The 20,535-nt window shown below is 45.0% G+C and overlaps 1 protein-coding gene across 1 annotated transcript in view; it reads left to right on the forward strand.

Annotated features, from left to right (window-relative positions):
- Positions 1–18,405, forward strand: part of P3h2 (prolyl 3-hydroxylase 2) — a 154,239-nt gene extending 135,834 nt beyond the window's left edge. The window contains exons 9-15 of the mRNA XM_050160024.1: positions 5,460–5,587; positions 6,091–6,186; positions 6,817–6,967; positions 7,744–7,861; positions 8,781–8,856; positions 11,878–12,018; positions 17,339–18,405. Coding sequence (XP_050015981.1) covers positions 5,460–5,587; positions 6,091–6,186; positions 6,817–6,967; positions 7,744–7,861; positions 8,781–8,856; positions 11,878–12,018; positions 17,339–17,431 — 803 coding nt within the window. The 3' untranslated portion in view covers positions 17,432–18,405. The remainder of the gene's footprint in view (positions 1–5,459; positions 5,588–6,090; positions 6,187–6,816; positions 6,968–7,743; positions 7,862–8,780; positions 8,857–11,877; positions 12,019–17,338) is intronic.
- Positions 18,406–20,535: the final 2,130 nt, after the last annotated feature.

Below are 20,535 nucleotides of genomic sequence, written 5' to 3' on the forward strand. Positions count from 1 at the left end.
ACAGCATAAACAAATGTAACCCATTTTAAATTAATGTTCCGCCCCATCAACCCTAAAGATACTTCAGACCAATTTCCTAGGAGTGTACAGACAACTGTTCTAGTGGGTAAAACAGTTGGAACAGAAGCATAGAGATAAGAGAACAGAGTGTTATATGAACCTAAGAACAGAATTGGTGCAATTGCAGACTCCTGACAAAAGCAGGTTTTACACAGAGTCAAGCATTGTTATAGTAATATACTATTAGCAAGAGTACTGCTGACAAAATTGATAGTACTTCTTAACAGCCATTATTGTTTGCATATATAATTCTTAAGAGAATTTACATAGCTTTCATTTTAATAGTAGCAGTCTCTCAAGTGGGAATTTAGTTACTTCTCCAAAGTCTCACATGACATCCAGCAAGCACTTGAACTCTATAGTCATGTCCAGAACCAGATTGTTATGTTTTCTTCAATACCTATTGCATTGATTACAAACAGTTACACCTAAGGCATAGCCTAAAGTATAAGCACTGAGGACTAAATACAGGTATAAGTGTCCATGATGTTTAGACCCAGGACTGATCTTGTCTTAAAGATATCAAGTCTGGATAGGCTTGGTGGTGGCGCATTGCCTTTAATCCCAGCACTTGGGAGGTAGAGGCAGGCAGATTTCTGTGAGTTCAAGGCCATCTTGGTCTGCAAAATGAGTTCCAGTACAGCAGCCAAGGCAATTACATAGAGAGAACCTTGTCTGGAAAAACCATAGATAGATAGATAGATAGATAGATAGATAGATAGATAGATAGATAGATAAGGTATCTTTGGTTTTTGTAAATTTGACAGATGTGTTCAGAGAACTCAGAAACAAGAAAGTATACTAATGAGCAACCAGATGACGTAGTCACAGGGCACAGATCTTCCTGTACTGTCTCTGCACATTCATCTCCCAGTACCTCCACCGCAAGCATATATATATATATATATATATATATATATATATATCCCTGGTGTTCAAGACTTTGACATAGCCTGACTTCCACTTCCTCTGTGCCCCAAGCTGCAGGTTGCAATCCTTGGTCCTTCAGGGACTGGACCCATCCAGAGTCTAGCTATGGGATACACGACGAATCGCTTCATTAGCATAATAAGCTCAGTTGTGATAGTTTTACAGAGACTACGAATGATAAAATACACTTCCATTATTCAGGAAACTTCAAGTGTTTTAGATGTGCTGAACTAGGAACTGGTAATGGAATGTAAATGCATTTTTGATTCTACCACATGGGCAGTGCCCTCAGACACTTGAGAATAGTGGTAAGCTATAAAATTACCAGGCCCAGAACATTCCCATGGCTTGGCAGAAAGCAGATGGCAAGGGGGCAAGGCTCCAGAAGGCATGTGCCATAAAGTACAGTCTCTGTCATTTTTCTTCTTGTTTGCAAAGGGTCTGTCATCTCCTTGGGTTAGTGTTTAATAATACTCCCACAGCACGGTCACTGGGGGCCACCACCCAAACTAACTCCAGCCTAGGGCGCACTCGCGCTGTCTCACAGAAAACACCTCTGTCAGTTACTCGTTCTTTTAGCCCCTGTTTTCTAAAGACCATGCTGACTAATGAGTCCAGGGTCACTTGGGACAAGGCCAAAATAATGTTGAACTTGGAGTCTGAAGGCTTGATTTCAGGATGTGTTATGACAGGACGCACACTATGGCATGTCTCTCCTTGGCCCCTCTGTGCCTTGCAGTCATTATCTGTGAGGAAGGTGGTAACTAGGCAGGAAATGATGCATGTGCTGTCCTTTGAAAACCCTAAAGGCTTGTGCTCATGTCGGGGCTTATTAGCTCGCACCCCGCCCCATGCCTAGTGAGATGTGGTATTTATGAAAATACCATTGCTCTTGCCATGAGCCTCAAGCAGTGTGCACAAAGAAACCCTTGCCTAGATGATCTTTGTTGCCACCAGGGAGTGAGAGCCAGGCACATACTTTATGAATGAGAGAAGAATTAGGTTGTTTAACCCAATCTCCCTGCGCACTGCACAGTGGTTAAAGTTGGCTGCAACCATCAGACCAGGCCCCAGGAACCACAACCTATTGGACTACATTCTGATTTTAATTTTCACATTTTCCCCTGTCTGGTGTGCTACTGTAAGTCATCTTTGGTTTGGTTGCATCCGCACGGATGGCAAGCTTTCTTCCCCGCCCCCTTCTTTCTTTGGTTTGCTTTTTAAGTGTAATAAATATCTGCTTAAAACTCTATACATTCTGTGGTAATTTTAATAGCTCCTGAAAAGCATATATGAAATACCAATTCTCCCAATCTCCTTCATTCTACATATTTAGGAATATGTGGTGCCCAGCCTTTATGTGAATGTTTGAATGTTATTTGTTGCATGGCTCAGGGTTCTGCCACTATCTCAACACCCTCTTCTAAATATACTCCATTAAAGCAAGCTTACTAATATTGACACCAGAATCGCATTTAGTATTCTAGTACAGCTGTACAATTCAATAGTAATGATAACAGCAACAAACACCCATGCTGAGCTTGGGCAATAGAAATTTTTTTCCTTAGTGCTTCAGCATAGCAATGTTAAACTACATATTTTAAGAATAATCTTATTATAATTAAGTAAATTGCTTCAAGCCAAAGAATACTGAACACTTGAAAAATTACAAACCAATCTAGTTCACTAAACTCTGTGTTCTATTTATATTTGAATTTCAGATTTACAAGTGGTTTTCTGTGAATCTGCAGTTGTCTTTTTTGCTTCAAGGAGTAGTTTTTCATTTCTACGTTGGAGTAGCTACACAACTTTTTGAGTTTGAAGGGATGCGCCTCAATTTGACTAGGAATTCTGATTGCCTACAGAGATTGGGACACCGTTCCCAAACTATATGACGAAGACCTGTGAGGGGGCTGTCATTATTTTTGCTTGATCTAGTTTCATCTGCTTACGACAACAGACATGTATTTTATCTTATCTTTTCTGAGATTCAGAACCCAGAGACATCCATGATCTTCCCCAAGGCTTATCCCAACATCTCAACGGGGCCTTGACTGGTGTCTTAGTTAGGGTCCCGTTGCTGTGAAAAAGCACCAAGACTAAAGGCAACGTGTGAAGAAACGGGTTTATTATTTCAGCTTGTAGTTCCACATCACATTCCAGCATGGGGAGGTGGTGCTCAGTCAGGGCGTGGGGATCTCTGCAACCACCATGGCCAGTAGGGTAGTGTGGTCCGCAGGAGGCTAGAAGGCAGTTCAATTCAACACAACTAAGAGCAGGGTGTTCATTCAAATTTTGAGGGTTACTTCCAACCCCCCAAGTAGTTTATTTTAGGTATGTTTAAGCACAGCACGATTTGGTGAAAACTTTCCTGGCCATAACTCACTCAGTCCCATATGCACAATAAAGTTTAACAGAGTAAGAGAGACCAAGATCAGACGTGAGTACACGGAAACTCTTCGTAAAGTACCTGTAGCACCTTCCATAAAGACTGGTTCTATAAGTTGACTACATGCGACCATCCATAAAGAGAGATTCTATAGACTGACTGAGAAAAAACAAGCTGATGATGTGGTCCTGAGAGAGGTTCTGGCATCTCCTTTCACCACCAGTTCTTTAGCCATGCCTGTCTCAGCCTTCTGGACAGAGGACTGCTTGTACATTTGCTCCTTTGAAGGAACAGGCCTGTGTGTGTGACATTCCAGGTTCCCTAGTGCTTATCTGGGGGCACAAATCCCCCATGCCTCCTATAGCAGGGCAGGAGCCTGGAGCAGAAACTGAAGCAGAAGTCGTGGAAGAGTGCTACCTATTGGCTGGCTCATATGGCTCACTCTGACTCCTCTCAGAGCAACCAAGACCACCAGCCCTGGGGGTAGCATCGCACTCAGTGAGCTGGAGTGTCCCCTACCAATCATCACTCAAGAAAAATGCACCCGGGTTTGTGTACAGGCCAATCTGGTGGGAACCTTTTCTCGACTGAGGTTCTCTTTCCCAACATGACTGCTACTTTATACCAAGGTGGAATAAACTAGCCAGTAAAACTGGGAAATACTTCCGGTTCAGATGGCGGAACTCATTTCCTAGAGAACTGATGGGCCGTGGCTGTGCAGTCCTGGCTGGTTCTCGGCCAGAGGATGCCCTCTGTTTCTTGCCCCATCAGTACTAATAGGACTGCTTGCCTAATCAAGGCACACGGCTGGGAAGACAATGAACTGAGCAGGTGAGCCTGGGAGAAGTCACAGCCTCCTGTAAGATAATCACAGGCCTGACCTCCCATCTCCTTTGTTGTAGTCTGTGAATCAGAAACAGTTACCCAGCCATGCTCACACAGCAGGCAGATTGCACAAGGGTAGGGATCACGAAGGTGACGAGGATTGTCTTAGAGCGGGCCAGAGGAAGGGAAAAGAGGCGAGAGGACACGATGGAAGAGGAGAACAGGGCTGTCGAGGGGAGGCATTGTGGTGGCCCAAGTCTGAAAACTACTGTGTAGCATTTAACTGCCTGGGAAACTCATGAAGCCTACTCGGACATTTCAAGTTTCAAGTGGTACTTAGATTCTATCCAATTCCATATTTTTCTAAAACTTCAGTACAAGAAAATTTAAGGAACATCAAACTGTGAAAGGAAAACTTAATTTTTCTACTTATCCAAAAATTAAGTTAAATGTATTGTCTTAGAATCCACGAATTCTACATTTATCAGTTTTGCTGATAATTTTAGAATTATAGGAGGCGGTGACTAGGACATCTGTAGCTGAATCCTGCTGGAGTTGTGTCTCTCGATGGGGCATCAGGTAAAGTCACGCTGACTGCTTGATTGAATGAGTTAACATTAGCAATCAATCAGATTGAAGGCTTATGAATAATGAAGCAAGGGCAGATTAAAACTAAAATTAAACACATTCACTAAGACTTCATAGTAGTTTTAATTTATATTTGTGATTAAAAAAACACAGCAGTGGATAACAAGCTACTACAAGGAATGCTAACCCTGAAGCACCCTGTCCCCGTCTTTCAGGAGAATGTTCATATAGAATCTGGTGTTTTATTCTAAGCAAAATAATATCTACCTTCTTCATTAGTGTTCTTGACTTGGCTGCAGTTTCTGTTACATTCCTGCTCCCCTGTTTTATAATTTTGGCCATCAGGTTATATGACACATAAATGTACAAAATTTATGTCTCTTGCTGGGAGAGTTCAGGGTAGAGCACAGTATGTCAGGTACCCGGAAAGCTGAGAGACTGGCAGACAGGGTCCACTTTGATTTGTTAATGGGTATCTCTGCTAGCAGTTTGTTCCCAGGTTTGAGACCTAACATACATGCATCTTTTTAATATGTGATTGTTCTTGTACTCCCGTGTTCCTGTGTTTCCGCCTCTCCTGGGCTATCTATTGCAGACTGTTGGTTTTCCTGAGCAGCATCTTAGAGGGTGGAAGCAGTACAGAGGACACTCTGCTTTGTCCCCGCAGGTGGCCCTCTGCTCTATGAGAACATCACCTTCGTGTACAACTCAGAACAGCTCAACGGGACTCAGAGGGTTCTCCTAGATAACGTCCTGTCGGAAGAGCAGTGTCGGGAGCTGCACAGCGTGGCCAGTGTGAGGACTGGAAAGGGGGAACCCTCAGCGCTAGCCCAGCTTGAGCCTGGAGTCAGTGGAATGGAGGAGAAAAGCCCCTTTGCAGTCTGTCCTCAGCCTTGAGGGCAATGTCCTGGAGGAGGACAGTGTTAGGGCATTAGAATTTCACTTACTTAGGCAGAAGACTGTAACTGTGGCAGGCAGAAGACATGGGAGGTGCTTTTATAACTTTTAGGCTGGAATAATCTGAAAACTCCCAATGGCTTAGTTCTTAAGACGGTAGCCATCCAGCGTGTGTTCTGCCTACTACAGAAGTTGCTGGAGAAATCCCTCTATTTTATCCAGCAATTAGCCAATAAATGAGTAGTTTGTATTAAATGTATTTTTTAAAAGTGGTATTATATAAGAAAGATAAAGAAAAATACCCCTATTAGAATCAGTTATCCCTGTACCCTGGGATTACGCGGTGCTGAGTGAATTGTTCCTTGTCATTGACAGAGCATTTGAATGCCTTTTGTCCCCAGGGAATCATGTTGGTTGGTGATGGATACCGAGGAAAAACGTCACCGCATACACCCAATGAAAAGTTCGAAGGAGCGACTGTCTTGAAAGCGCTCAAAGTAAACCTTTTGCTTCCTTAACTTTGGGTTCCTTGGGATGGTGGAGCAGGAGGCAGGGCTGGGGCGGGGCTTGTGAAGGGCAGAGTGGGGAGAGAGAGTTTAGAAGGAGCCGCTGTGGATGGACTCAGTTGGTTTTGTCCTGTGTTCCGGGTGCTGAGGGCCATTGGCAGCACACACTGGGTTTCTGCACGACACCCCCAGCCACTTCGCTGTTTTTAATGATTCCCTCCATTCCGGCGTCCATTTACCAAGTCTCGTGTTTCCTAAGTTTGTATCTCGCCAAAAGCTATGCAAGCACTGACCTCATGAGCTAATGATGGAAAGAGCCCTAAATCAGTCATGCTTTTCATCTCAAGAAGTATTCTTAGAGGGGAATGAAGGATATGTTCTGAGAGGAGGGGTAAGGGGACAGGGAGCTTTTTCCTTCCCTCTGCCATTCACAGGAGCTGTTGCATGGCTCACCGTTCTACTTGAACACGCAAGCGCATGCTATTTATCATTCCCTTTAGTTAGAGCAGAGATGGCCGGTCAGCATTCTTGTCATGAAACCAAGAGCCTGTTTGTCTCTAGCCCTCCAGTTAACCCCACAGTCTCTAATGTCCTTGGCGTTTTGGTTTTTTTTGTTTTCAGTTCGGTTATGAAGGCCGGGTGCCCCTGAAGAGCGCTCGCCTCTTCTATGACATCAGTGAGAAGGCCCGGAAGATTGTGGAATCCTATTTCATGCTGAACTCAACCCTGTATTTTTCCTATACACACATGGTCTGCAGAACAGCCCTGTCTGGTAGGTTTCCAGAACCTGAGCTTGTCCCCTTCTTCCCAGAATGCCACAGGAAAGAGAACAATCCAGCAAAGCTCTATTGCTGCGATGCTCTGGAGTGAGAACTTATGAGAACACCAGATTTCTAAACCAACAGAAAGTTCTTCTTTCTTTTTCTACTTTTTGGCTCCTAAAGTTCTGGGAGATCCCTATTCTGTACAGTTTCTGTTAATCCATTTTTCATCATTGCTAAGACACGCAGGGAAATAATACTTCTCTGCTCTGTGTTTGAGGCACCCAGGAGGCTGGAAACTGCCATTATGTCCTCAAGCACAGGGTGGAGGTGCAGACAGCAAGGGTGTCACTGGAAAGTGTTCTGAGGGGCAGGTTTTCTCTTCCATTCACCCTGCTGGGGGTGGAAGGAGATCTAGGTCAGAGCACTTCGCACTTGTGGAGAGTGAGTCACAGCCTTCGGCTTCCTTCTCCATTTCCTCCATGGACTTTCGCTACCCCACATGAAACTCAACCTACAAAATGCCCGGGATTTACCCAGGCCCATGCATTCTGTCTTTCATACCCAAAAAGACAGGTGTGGCTTGACCGAAGCTTCATGTCCAGTTGATGGTCAGCCACAGGGGTCTCTCGCCTGGTGGTCTCTTTCTATAACCACGCTGCCTTCTCTCTCTCCCCCTTCACACGGGGCTGAAGAAGGCTGACAAAGTGTGCTTTTAGTTACTGCACATTGGGGCACTTCTCCTCCTTCTTCTTCCTGCTCTCATTCTTGTCCCTTCTTCCGGCAGGGCAGCAGGATAGACGAAATGACCTCAGTCACCCTATTCACGCCGACAACTGCCTGCTGGATCCAGAAGCTAATGAATGCTGGAAGGAGCCTCCTGCTTACACTTTCCGGGATTATAGGTAGGGCTGCTGATCCCAGTGGAGCTTTTGTGGAAAGCTGGAAGCTGCTTTGCTGAGCTTGCTACCTTGTTCGTCTCTGTGGAGTAGAGATTCCCAGCAGTCACCTAGTTCAGCAGCCATGATGAAGAACGACCCTTCCCATTCTTTTCTTAAGTATTATACATAGATTGCCTCCTTTGAAGTAGACAACTCGCTTTATAAATCAGTGTGTTTCTCTAAAGTCTATCATTTTGCCTGTTTTTCCCACTCTTCCAGCATGAGGGTGTGGTCTCCCAACACACGAAGCACTTTATCACATACATGAGTATTATTCACACCCTCCAAGAACTGTGTCTGCTTTGTTTCCATAAGGAAGTAGAAACGCCAAAGGGAATATTGTTGGATACTGTGAGGAGACATGTTAGCACATTAAGAGAAGCTATCCCAGGATGCAACATCATATCTTCATATGTAGCCTCTGTGTGTATTTAATAACAACATGTCTGTTGTTGCCATATTGTGATTTATTCAAAACGTTTCGAGAGCAGTCCTTATCTGCATGGCCAGGCTTGGTCACGAGGAATTCATTAACTAAGCTAGAGAAAGAAAAGTCCATCCTGTGGGGTAACTTTTCTGTGCTGGAGGAAGAGCATTACAGACCGCATGGGCGAGCTGCGAGGGCTGATGATCAAAGCCTAATTAGGAGTTTACAGTGTGAAGTGACTTTGACATGAGACGAGAACCATATGTTAGTGGAACCAATAAGCGTCAGGAATATAACTCAGGCTATCCCTGGGCTGAACTTCAAGGGTATGGAGGGCCAGTGTCAAAGACAATTTACCACTCAGGCTGGTCCAGTCGTCACTAGTCTTCAGTGTCTTACAGCAATGCTGGCGAGGACTGTGTTGTCACTGGAACAATGTGTCCCCTTTCCTTACAGCGCACTCCTGTATATGAACGACGACTTTGAAGGCGGAGAATTCATCTTCACTGAAATGGACGCCAAAACTGTGACTGTAAGGAAAGCCTCTCCTAAAAAGGGACTGGGGATTTTTACTTCAGTGTTACCGCCTTCCCCGCATCGTGCTGGTTGTTGAATTTCTACTGTTTCTGAGCACAAAGTGCAAGAGATACAAGTGGATCGCGGTGATCTATAGATCATAAAAGTATTAAGCATACGTGACTGTTTTAGTCCATTTTAAAGATGAGCAAATTGAGAAAGAGGAATTTTTAAGGATTTGATTGATATAAATGTTAGACTTGGCATCAAAGCCAAGAGCAATGGTTCTCAACCTTCCTAATACTGTGATCTTCCTGTTCAGCTCCTCACGTTCTGGTTACCCTCCCTCCGTAAAGCAATTTCCTTGCTACTTCATAGCTATAATTTTGCTACTGTTATGAATCATAATGCAGTATCTGATCTGTGACCCCCAAACGGGTTGCACCCCACAGGTTGAGAACCACTTGCTTAGGTTCTGGGCCTCTTTGAAACAGTATGATAGGAACCTTCAAACAGCGTCCCTAAGGCCCTCAGATCTAGGATGAATCAATGGCTTCAAACAGCCAGTATGCTTAGGTTGAGCGTGAACTTCCAAATGTGTGTTTCTACAATTAAGTATAACCCATGAACTTTCGCCTCCAAATGGATATGTATACTCACAAATATTTAGATCAAAAGTCATACCAACCATTTTATTCATAAAAAAGCCAATGCCTTCAGAAGCTAACTCCTTAGCACTTACAGACAATCTAGTTAGAATCTTTTGATCTTTAAGCCGACGATCAAATACACTATATAAGAACACCCACCAAATCTCAAATGAAGAACTTAAGAATTATAAATTGATTATGGGGTATCTACCTTGCTGAAAAATCTAAGTAGCTGGGACATGTGTATGAGGAACTTCAAAGTGTTAGCATTAAATAAGCAATTTGCAAAACTCTTCCCGTATTTTGTGCACTCAGTCTCAGCTTGCACATTTTTCCCAATAGTGAAACATATACATGTATATATGTATACATATGAACATCTATGTCCCAATCTGTGTATCGTTGACTTAAAGGGATTATTATGAGGACTGTGGGGATAGAACATAGAAGCATGGTTATAACAAAATATTTCATGAAATTGAGTACAATGTTTAAACAGACGTGTTGCCTCATTTTTTATTGGAAAAGAAAAAGATATCAGTAAGTGCTTTGAGGTTTCCTAGGTTGAGAAAAAGAAACCAAGACTGATGCTCTGGACTAGAGTTGAATCCCTCTAAAGGACAAGCCGCGTGCAGAAAGCATTTTATTTCCACGCTTTGAAAACATGGAAACTGAAGAAGAAAAAAAGTTCTCATCTTAATTTTGACGATTTCTTTGCCTCTACTCCATCTAGTGGCCGTATTTGGAAGTGCCCAATGATTAATGGTATAGAGGCCAGCCTACTGTAGCTCAGCCGGTTCTTCACTGAGTATGAGTGAACCCTGCTCCCTCTATGTGTGAAAGCAGAGGACATTCTTATTTCATAGTTCTAAAGGTCTTGTAACTGAGGCATCGCACAAAGTCCAGAACCTACTTCCCACCAAAAAGTGGATAAAAAAACTGCTAAGCTTTTAATGGAAAAGCTCAATAGCACTTCCTGTTTGTAGCAGTTTTAGGGCTTTTGTAGAAAATTAAAATGATCAAGTAGGAATGATTAAAAATGAGGAATTCCTACTTCCCTCCTTTTCTGTAACAAACTTATTCCAGTCTTGGGAAGTAGCAGGTTTCCTTTTTCCTTTCCACACTGGACACTGAAGAACACGAAGTTTGGTTCCCAGCGCCACGCCAGGTGGCTTACAACTAACTCTAACACCAACTTCAGGAATCCATGCCCTTTTCTTGCCTCCAGGGACACCTGCACACATGTGCATGAGCCCCTCTTACCACACACACACACACACACACACACATTTCTGCCTACTTCTGGCTTCCTACACACAGTCACAGGACCAGAGTAAAACTATGTAGCATCCAAGGACTTTAGAAAAATTTCAAACACGTTCCTGGAAAGGTTAGAAAGAAAGAGCCTCCTAGCTGTACAATACAGTCATCTTACACACACACACACACACACACACACACACACACCCAATGGTCGGGGATGTCACTGTACACTGGCTGCACTTGTCCAAGCTCAATGGGGTGAATGAGCTTTCCTTATTTCCTGAAGGCTACAAAGTGGTTTCTCCTCCTGCCACAGACTCCGCAATACAGAGGACCATGGCCTCTAACGCTCAGTTGCCTATGCTTGCTCAGCCTGAAGAGCCTCCTGTTGATTTTTGCAGTGCAGCCCAGTGCCCTCGGGAATGTGCTCCTTCGCCATCATGTCCTGCCAAAAAGTCATTGGAAACTTAGCAGTGTGCAAGCTTTGAATTGTTGTATCAGTGATTTCCAGTCTCGGGAGCCGTGCATAGGTCAGCCCAGGAGCTGGTGTGTTCTCCTCGCTGGGCGTAGCCGAGTGACACCTGTATGACCTCTAGCCATGAATGTAAAGGGAATGAATTCAGATCCTATGTTGTGGCAACTACGTAAACCATAGGTGCACAGTGGAGAATTAGAAAGGTTTCCAGCCATGTATCTGCGGCGTAGGCCAGTAGTAAAATTTCTCTGGTACCCCCTATATAATATTCTAAGTTCACAAATATTAAAATGCACACCCACCTTAAGCGCCAGTGAATTGCTAGTGCCAAAAGCTACAGCGGTGCATTAAAGTGCAAGGCTTGTGTGTTTGAGTGGGCGTGTTATCACCAGAGCACATGCCAGGTGACGCCCATGTCCATGGGATGTGCCACGCATGTTGCTTAAGTGGTCTATTACGTAAGGTACATTACTTTGAAACTATATTCTACAAGTAAAAAATTAATCAAGGCAGTCTTTGTTTTTTTTAACACTGAGATTCCATCCCAGCTCTTTGCTTTAAAATTTAATCCAAATAAGTAATCGCACAGAAGGAATGATAAATGGACACATGGGATAGGAATTGAAAGTAATTTTTATTTTGTTGTCAGGCCTCTATTAAACCAAAGTGTGGGCGAATGATCAGCTTCTCATCTGGCGGAGAGAACCCTCATGGGGTGAAGGCGGTCACCAAAGGCCAGCGCTGTGCTGTGGCACTGTGGTTCACCCTAGACCCTCTTTACAGAGAATTGGTGAGTTTGCTGCCACCGCAAAGTGAGCCCTGCTCCCTGTACCGATCTCTCTGAGAAGTCCTTACTTTGTTCCTAAACCTGTAGTAATTTCTGCAGTTACATTTGGGGAGGAAAAGAGTTGAGCCTGGGGTGACTTCTGCAGTGACATCTGGGGAGAAGGAGAAGGGTAGCCTGCAGAGACTTTTGCAGTGACGTCTGTGAGGAGAGGGGTTGAGCCTGCAATGACTTGTGCAGCGACATCTGGGAGAAGGAGAGGGACCGAGCCTGGGGTGAGATCTGAGAGAAGGAGAGGGGTTGAGCCTAGGGTGACTTCTGCAGTGACATCTGGGACTAGTTGGGGGGGGTGAGCCTGGGGTAAGATCTGGGAGAAGGAGAAGGGTTGAGTCTGGGGTGACTTCTGCCGTGAGATCTGGGAGTAGGAGGGGGGGTTGGGCCTGCAGTGACTTCTGCAGTGACATCTGGGAGAAGGAGAGGGATTGAGTCTGCAGTGACTTCTGCAGCGACATCTGGGAGTAGAAGGGGGGGTTGGGCCTGCAGTGACTTCTGCAGCGACATCTGGGGAGAAGAAGTGGCACTGAAGGCAGCTCTTACCCTGTTCTAACTGTGAAGACATTTGCAGAAACAGATCCATTAGTGCTCCCTGGCTGTACAGACAGAAGTTGAGTATTGAGCCCACTGATACCCTGTACTGTTGGCAGCCACGGACTTTCTCCCGGTCACTAGAAAGGCCAGAAAATCATCAGAACATCACTGACTAGTTTATTAAGCATGTGTGTGGAAGGAGACATGGATAATTACTTATTACACTATTAATTTGAATGTTAAAAAGATATTATATTGATCCACAATGTAATATGGCTCTTTCCATCTGTCGAGAGGCCTGAAGTTCAGCACAGTAGACAGAGTAGAATCTCCTGGGAGAAAACAGCCAAGCTCGCTTTAGGGAGTCACCTCCAAGTCCTCACCCTGATTCGGTGGGATTGTCAGTTTGCTGACAGCGATCAGAGGTCCACCCAAGGTCAAGAGACTGATCACAGTGGTCACTAAAGGTGGACCTGAAGCCACCAACAGAAGTCTACAGATACCTTCAAAGTCTACTCCAGCCCTGAGTGTGGAAGAAGAGATGAAATTCTAATTTCCTTCTTAAAGATTTTCCCTTTGCTGTTGTGGAGACAGGATCTCTCAATGTAGATAGAACTGGCCGGTCTGGAATTCACTAAGTAGACCAGGTTGACTTTGACCTCACAAGATCCTCCTTCCTATACCTTTCAAGGGCTGGACTTAAAGGCGTGCACTAAGCCCAGTTCAAGATGTACTTAGTTTTGGATTATGCGTGTATGTGTGATTATGTGCATGTGTGCGTGCTGGTGGAATTCTAATGGGGACATGTTACGTGCCTGGTGTAAGGGAGAGCCAGCAGACATGGCAATTGAGAACTAAACACCCGTCCTGTGCAAGACCTCTGAGCATCTTAACCAGGGTCAGCTCCCAGTCCCTGAAACTCTAGTCTTCAAATGATGCTGGGTTTCTCCCTTTAAACTTGTAAACCGAATCCAATGCATTGTCAGCAGCAGCAGTTTAGAAACGGCCCCTTTCCATGATCAGAAAGAGCATTTTCTTTTCCCCCCACACTCTTGAAGTCCTTTCTTTGCTGCCTAGGTAGGGCTTTCGGGTGCAGAGGTGAACAGGAGAAGCCGGACTCCAAGGAGCAGGGAGGTCCAGCAGCTAGGGAAGGAGAAAGCGGCAGTCGTGTCTGAAGGGCAACAGTAAGGACAGCTTGTGTCAGACCCTGACAGAGACCCTGACAGCCTGGCATAGGAAGGCAAGGATGGCACTGGTGGAGAGAACCCAGCAGAGCCCAGAAAACTTCCAGGGGTGTTCAATAGCTTCCTTCATCCGTAGTTTCTCTTTCCTTGAATTTTTAATTTACAAAATGCCCGCACCACTCCCCCTATTGTAACAAACTGTAGGAAGATCAGCTGCCTGTTTTTAGTATTAATTTGGTATCATTTTATTTCCATCATGCCATTACAATGCATTGTAGCATTTTATTAAAACAATGAATGCAAACCAAGTTCTCTGCCCCTTCCTGCGCAGGATACTTCACCACCAGCGTGCAGGCCTCTTGGAAAAGTACTAGGAAACTTCTCCACCCTGCAGGCTGTTGCGCCATCTAGTGGTCTTTGTAGGAAACGACAAGAGCCTCTTAGTTACTAATCGAAAATGTTTTCCTCTGCATCATCTGAGGGTCTGCAAGAACGCTAATGCCTGATTCCTACCTACAAATCTAATTATGTAGGGAGCTGTCTCAGTGCCAGGGGTTTAAAACTCTCCAGACAGTTCCAATATGTAGCAAAGTTTGTGAATCTTTGACTTAAACCTCGACTTAGATTGGATCCTGAACAAAGCATGTCTAAGAACAGTGAGTTATGAATTCATATGTGTGTATGTATGTGTGCATGTATGTACGCATGCATTCATGCATGTATGTATGTGTATATGTACATAGATAGACTTTCTTTGTTCATGTATATATGTATGTTTATGTGTGTCTGTATGTATATGTGTCTATATACATCCATCCATCCGTACATACATATTACTGAATGGGTGGTAGTGGCCCACACCTTTAATCCCAGTACTCATAAGACGGAGGTAGGCAGATCTCTGAGTTTGAGGCCAGCCTGGTCTACAGAGTGAGTTCCACAAAAGTCAGGGCTACACAGAGAAATCCTGTCTTGAAAAACCAGATAATAAGTAAATAAATAAATAATACTCCTGATCATCCAGAAGAATTCAGTCATATACACACATAAAATGTTAGGATGCCTTCCAGATATCTGTCGCAACACTTGGGTCCCTTTCTCTTTAAGAGGCGCATATGCTGATCTTCTCTTGTGGCCGTCAAATATGAAAACTGTGTGTGTGTCAGAAAGGCGCTGCGCTTTCTGATATCACTATGTAGTTTTCCATCATTTTGTGTGTCTGCTTCTTTTAGTTGTCTATGTGTGACATCATGATTAACTCTGAGCTCCTGCATGAGAAGAACTTTGTTTTCAAGTCAGAATATAGTTATTCTTATAATTTAGTGTGCTAGACACTGGACTAGTGACTGCCACTGGGGAATAAAAATTGGATGGGGCACAGCCCCTACTTTCATGAAACATTAAGTCAAACCAGAGAAATGATAACCGGGAATCCAATTATGAAAACACCAGGCAAGTTGCGGAAGGATTGTCTGCTGCAAATGACGACTTGAGGACCTAAAGAGTCGGTTAGGAAAGGGTTAATTTTGGGGGCAGTGCTGGAAATAAGCTTTATAAGATGGGCTCCTCTAGGAGATGCACTTAGGCCTTCATCCACATAAATGATTCTTCTTAAAGATAATAGAGCCCTTGACAAAAGGTAGTAGCTTTTACAAGCACTGGAAATACATCAATGATCAAGAAATTGAGAATCTCCACTCTGCTGGACCTACATTATAAAAGAAGAAAAGAGACAACCAATAAGAAAAGAACAAGCAAATGACCAGAAGATTTTTTTTCAACAGCAATAAATGATATGTAGAAAATAGGATAAAATAACTGAGCTCACAGTAGATGGTAGACCAGCTGGGAGGCTCTCCAGACGTGACATGTAACCTGCCACCCGGCTGACAGGAAGAACCAATGAGAAGGAACCCAAGGGGAGAAGTCTTCCAGGCAAAGGACAACTTGCAGAAGACCAGCGATAGGAAGACGTTTGAAGAAGGGTAGCCAAGAAACAAAAATGTGCTGGGTGGGGGAAGGGAGCTCCATCTCAGAGCGCACACCTTGCATGTGTGAGCTCCTGGGTCCAACTCCTAGCACCCAAAAAGCAAACAAAAAACACAGCCCACAAAAAGAAGGTCACAGCAGCTAGAACGGGAGGTTTTAGAAAAGATAAGAGAGTTAGATTAATGCAAGGATAAAAAGGAGGCAGGGCCCACATTCTTGATTTCATATCAAGGCACGGTGGATTTTATTCAAGCTGCTAAGAAGTCTTTGTGCCCGCTCCCTTACTCTCCACACCGCATAAGCTAGACTAGGGAGTGACCAGAAAGAAAAGATGGCTTCAGCCAACATGTGGACTTAAATTAGAGGAATAATGCAGGTAAATCATATGGAAGGTTGCCTGTGAAGTCTGGGGGAAGACACACTGGCCCAATCCTGCACTGGTGTGGGGAAAAGGAAATGCAGGGGATGCAGGGAGCATTCAGGGGAGCATTTTGCCCAGATTAGTGCTGGGAGACTATTTTTAGAGTGAACAGCCAGAGGAGACTGTGAAGTAATACAGAGTTGCAGGTTAAGGAGAGCAGGGAGGCAGGACACAGGAGATGGAAAAGTGTGGATTTTTCAAAACCTGACACCCGTCCCCCAAGAAAACAGAACCTGCAACCAACTGGAGTTATGAGCCCCACATAGGACAGTGTTGCTGTCGGACTTGGGGGAACATGTCCACTAGGTGCCTGAGTGAGGAGGCAAACCTGTTTGGAACCTTCCAGAGCACTTCATGAGAAGGACCTGAATGAGGTAGTCTAAGGATGTAGCACTTGTCTGTTTAGGGGACATTTTGCCTATACACATTTTTAGTTCTCACAATATGGGGACGTCTTGTATACCAGGGAAGGTAGCATCTATATTTCACAGGAAGATCCTCTACACACACACACACACACACACACACACACACACACACACACGGACACGGACACGGACACACATGCACGCACACATGCACGCACATACATGTATGCACACACACGTACACGCGCGCACACACTCACACACATCCTAAAATGTTAGTAATGCTATGACTGAGAAACTCTGGCCTAAAACAAGCCAATGGCCATGCCCCATGCTGACCTAGGGACAGAAACGGCATACAGAACAGCCAGGGCCAAGAGATGTATCAAGTACGGGAGACCAGAGCCAGGTGTTGTAGGCAAAGGGTGAGCCACACTCATTTTCTTTCTGAGAAATAGAGTCTTGTAGAAGAGCGTGACAGGTCTGATGGGGGAGTAAATGGTGAGCTGAGTCTAAACACTGAGTTGAGCAGGAGAGAGCAGTGGGACTGTGAGACAGAGAGGGTGGAAAGTTGGTAATCTGATGAGGCTTCCTCGGGAGACATCTCAGAAGGTAACTGCTTAGGACATGGGGATGTATGGAGACTGTGCCAGTTTGGATGCAGCAGGCTTCTCCCTGACTGTGCACAGATGGCTGGCTGCAAGTGTTGGGGAAGCATCTGCTGCCGGGCCTGATATTACGCCTATACCACAAATGTGTCACTTGTCTTTTTGCAGGAGCGGATACAGGCCGATGAAGTGATTGCCATCTTGGATCAAGAACAGCGCGGGAAGCATGGACTGAATATTAACCCCAGAGATGAGCTATAGAAAAGAGAGTGTTCTATCAAATATTTATTTAAATTGTTAATCTTATAAGAACCTTTTTATTTTTGTACAGAGCCATGGTATAAATTAACAGGATACTAGGAGTCGCTAGATTCCCCCTTCTGTCCCTGTCTCTGCTCGCTTTGCCCTCCTCGTGCCCTTGGTTTTCTTCAGTTCATCATTCAGAGCCCGGGCACATCCCCAAACACACATCTTACACACACTCTGCACACCACACAGTCACACGCGTAAACATGCATCCCAGAGATACTGCAGAAGCACAATATGCCACTCACATACCACACAAACTCCTAAACATGCCACACAAACACACACTAAACGCAAACCACCCAAACAATCTCTCTCTCTCTCTCTCTCTCTCTCTCTCTCTCTCTCTCTCTCTCTCTCTCTCTCTCTCTAACACACACACACAAACAACACATACATGATTAATTTGTTGCACATTCAGAATCTCAACACAACAAATTGTTTTTCAGCAACCCCACAGTCAGAGTGTACCCCAGGTCTAGACTCAGTGTGTGAATTGCTCTCGGGCCTCCAGCTTGCCACCTTTCCCTGTGGCCTCTCGTGGTGCTGATGGCTGAGAATACATACTTTTCCCAGCAAGCTTGGCTTGAATCTGAGGAGCCCCTGACACGGTCTGTGTAGCCCCAAGCATCACAAGCAGCAGCATCTTTCAGACTTGAGGAAGCCACCACTGGGATAAGGACAGTGACACAAGGTCCCTTCGCCAGGGCCTTCATGGACCTTGAGGACTGGTGTTGCTTTAATCCCCCTGCATCAGGCGCTATTGCTCAGCTGCTGGTGAGGGGCTACTGCTGGTGAAAAAGTAGAATCCCTTTCGCAGGCTGCTTCCTGTCTGCCTCTGCTGGGCAGCCTTTTCCCAGGGCTGCTGCCAGCTGACAGAGGCACGTTGTGTCTGAGGTGTTTAATAAAAGGAGCCTTGTTGCAGCGTTTGTCTTCTCATAGACGTCCGTTTCCTCTTTCAGGGGTGGTTTGTAACCATTCGTGACAATGACTACCCCAGGAGCAATGGGCCATGACAATTTTGCTAGCAGACAGTGAACTGCAAGAAAGCAGGCCATTTGCTTTGGAAGGAACAGAGCTGACTAGCAAGTTAGAGTGTAAATCCAGGGACCTGGAAGACTTAGGCCCTGCGCAAAGTCACTTCTTGGCCGTAGGTCTTATTCTAGCTTTTGGGAACCTGTGGCAGGCAAGTCTAGCCAATGGGAGACCACACCTACGAGTGCAATGTGCCCTAGTAAAGGTGAGGTTTGCTTTCTGCCCCCGGTGAGCTGCTTAGTGCTAAGAACATTTGTTCTCGGAAACTGAGAAATTCAGGTGCAGGACTCTGTGCTGTCAGCCTTTCACCGCCAAACCGCAATTCTGGTTGCCTCTCTGCCATGGAAGAACAGAAAAAGCACGAGACGCCCAAGTGACCTAGAGCCACTCCCTTCCTCTGTATGGGCTCTAGTTTCCTTTTCTGAAAATGGTATAATTAATCATACTTGTTTCCAAAACCCTATGCCTTGCTCAAGACACACACCAGTGGGAAGAGGAATTTTAGAAATACTAACCGATACGGGCTAACATTTCTGCTAACATCTAAGAATTACAAATGAGGTTACTACCGGTGTATGCCATTGCGAAACTTTAAACCCAACTTTAGGTTAACAGTTCGTGAGGTGTGAAGAAGAGGGTTATTATTTGTTTGCTCTCCACTGCGAAGCACGAGCTGACACCCAGACTCCATGATAGGCAGATCTGGGCAAGGATCTCATTTCTGTTTTCTGGTAACAAGACATCAACAAAGAAACCAGTCCTTGGCTCCTCACAGTTCTTGCTTCCTGGGTGCGCTGATGGCCAGGGAGAGGCAGCAGCTTCAGCATGGGGTGTGCCATGCAGGCCGCAGAAAGGGGGCACAGGCCTCAGTAGACGCGGCTGTTGTGTGAGATCTCATCTTCTGCCACGTTGAGAGCAGGGAGTGGCTGTTCCCGTTCTGCTGGTTGGCCGTGTTGCTTTCCACCGGGAACATCGAGGATCTACTAAAGCATTCATTTTTTAATCTGCTCCACATCAAACCATGCATAATTTCATTCAAATATTTAGGGAGTGCCGTCAGATGACTTAAGACAGCCAAACTTAGAAGTTCGAGACTATGTGTTCCTTAGCCCTGTTTGCAAAGGAGTGGAAAATCCCATTCGAATTTTTGTTGTTTTTGAGAGTTTAAGAAAACCGTAAAAATTGCAGTTCAATTCCCTCTTTTTCTTTGGGCAAAAACTGAGGCTCAGATACGATCCTGTAGTGACTGAATTATAGCAGACAGGACTAGACTAAAGCCAGAGTTGTTGGAATGGGGGATGCAAGAATGCCCGCACATGATGGCTGGGATCCAAGCACAGGTCTTCTTCTACCTAGAAAACTGGTGCCTATCTCTCTTTGTTTAAATATGGGGCTTGCTCACACATCCATAGTGCTGCAGGTCTGAATCCGTCCACCAGGGGTCCCTTTTTCTAGTTTACACAGGACTCCGTGCTCGAGGCAGCCTAAGCAACCAAGGGACTTAGGGACCATTCATCCCTTCCTTTGTCAAAATTCTAACCCTCACATGGGTTAGATAAAAATCCAGGGGTTTTCTGAGCGTGGGATATGATGCCCAATTAGCAGGTAAAGATAAACAAAGTGAGCGGTGGACACAGTACGTTCTTATAGAGCGTTCCTTTCGACCCAGAGCATGGAGCCTGAAGGAACAGCATGGTTTTTCCAGAGAGAAGAGAAGCAATAGCAGCCATTGCTCCCTCTCCCCTCTCCCTAGGCCTGCCAATCTAATATGCTATCAGAGAATAAGGTTTGATTTTACAGAATCAAGAAAAGCCCCCTCTCTTTTTCTGCTAACAACTGTGTGACAACATATTTTCCTTCTGTCCCCTGAGATACATTGGACACAAGGCCCTAATTCAGCTTGATTCCAGACACACCTCGGACCCCACAAGGCTCATGACAGGCATGAAGATGATGTCTGGGCATCTTTGTTTTCCTGTTCCCCAAAGGCAGAGAGATGGTCTTTAACTGAAATTTAGAAGAGA

Source organism: Alexandromys fortis, unplaced genomic scaffold (genome assembly GCF_014885135.2).
Source record: "Alexandromys fortis isolate MF-2015 unplaced genomic scaffold, M_Fortis_MF-2015_v1.1 scaffold_100_3062768_6864082, whole genome shotgun sequence".
NCBI classification, from domain to species: Eukaryota; Metazoa; Chordata; class Mammalia; order Rodentia; family Cricetidae; genus Alexandromys; species Alexandromys fortis.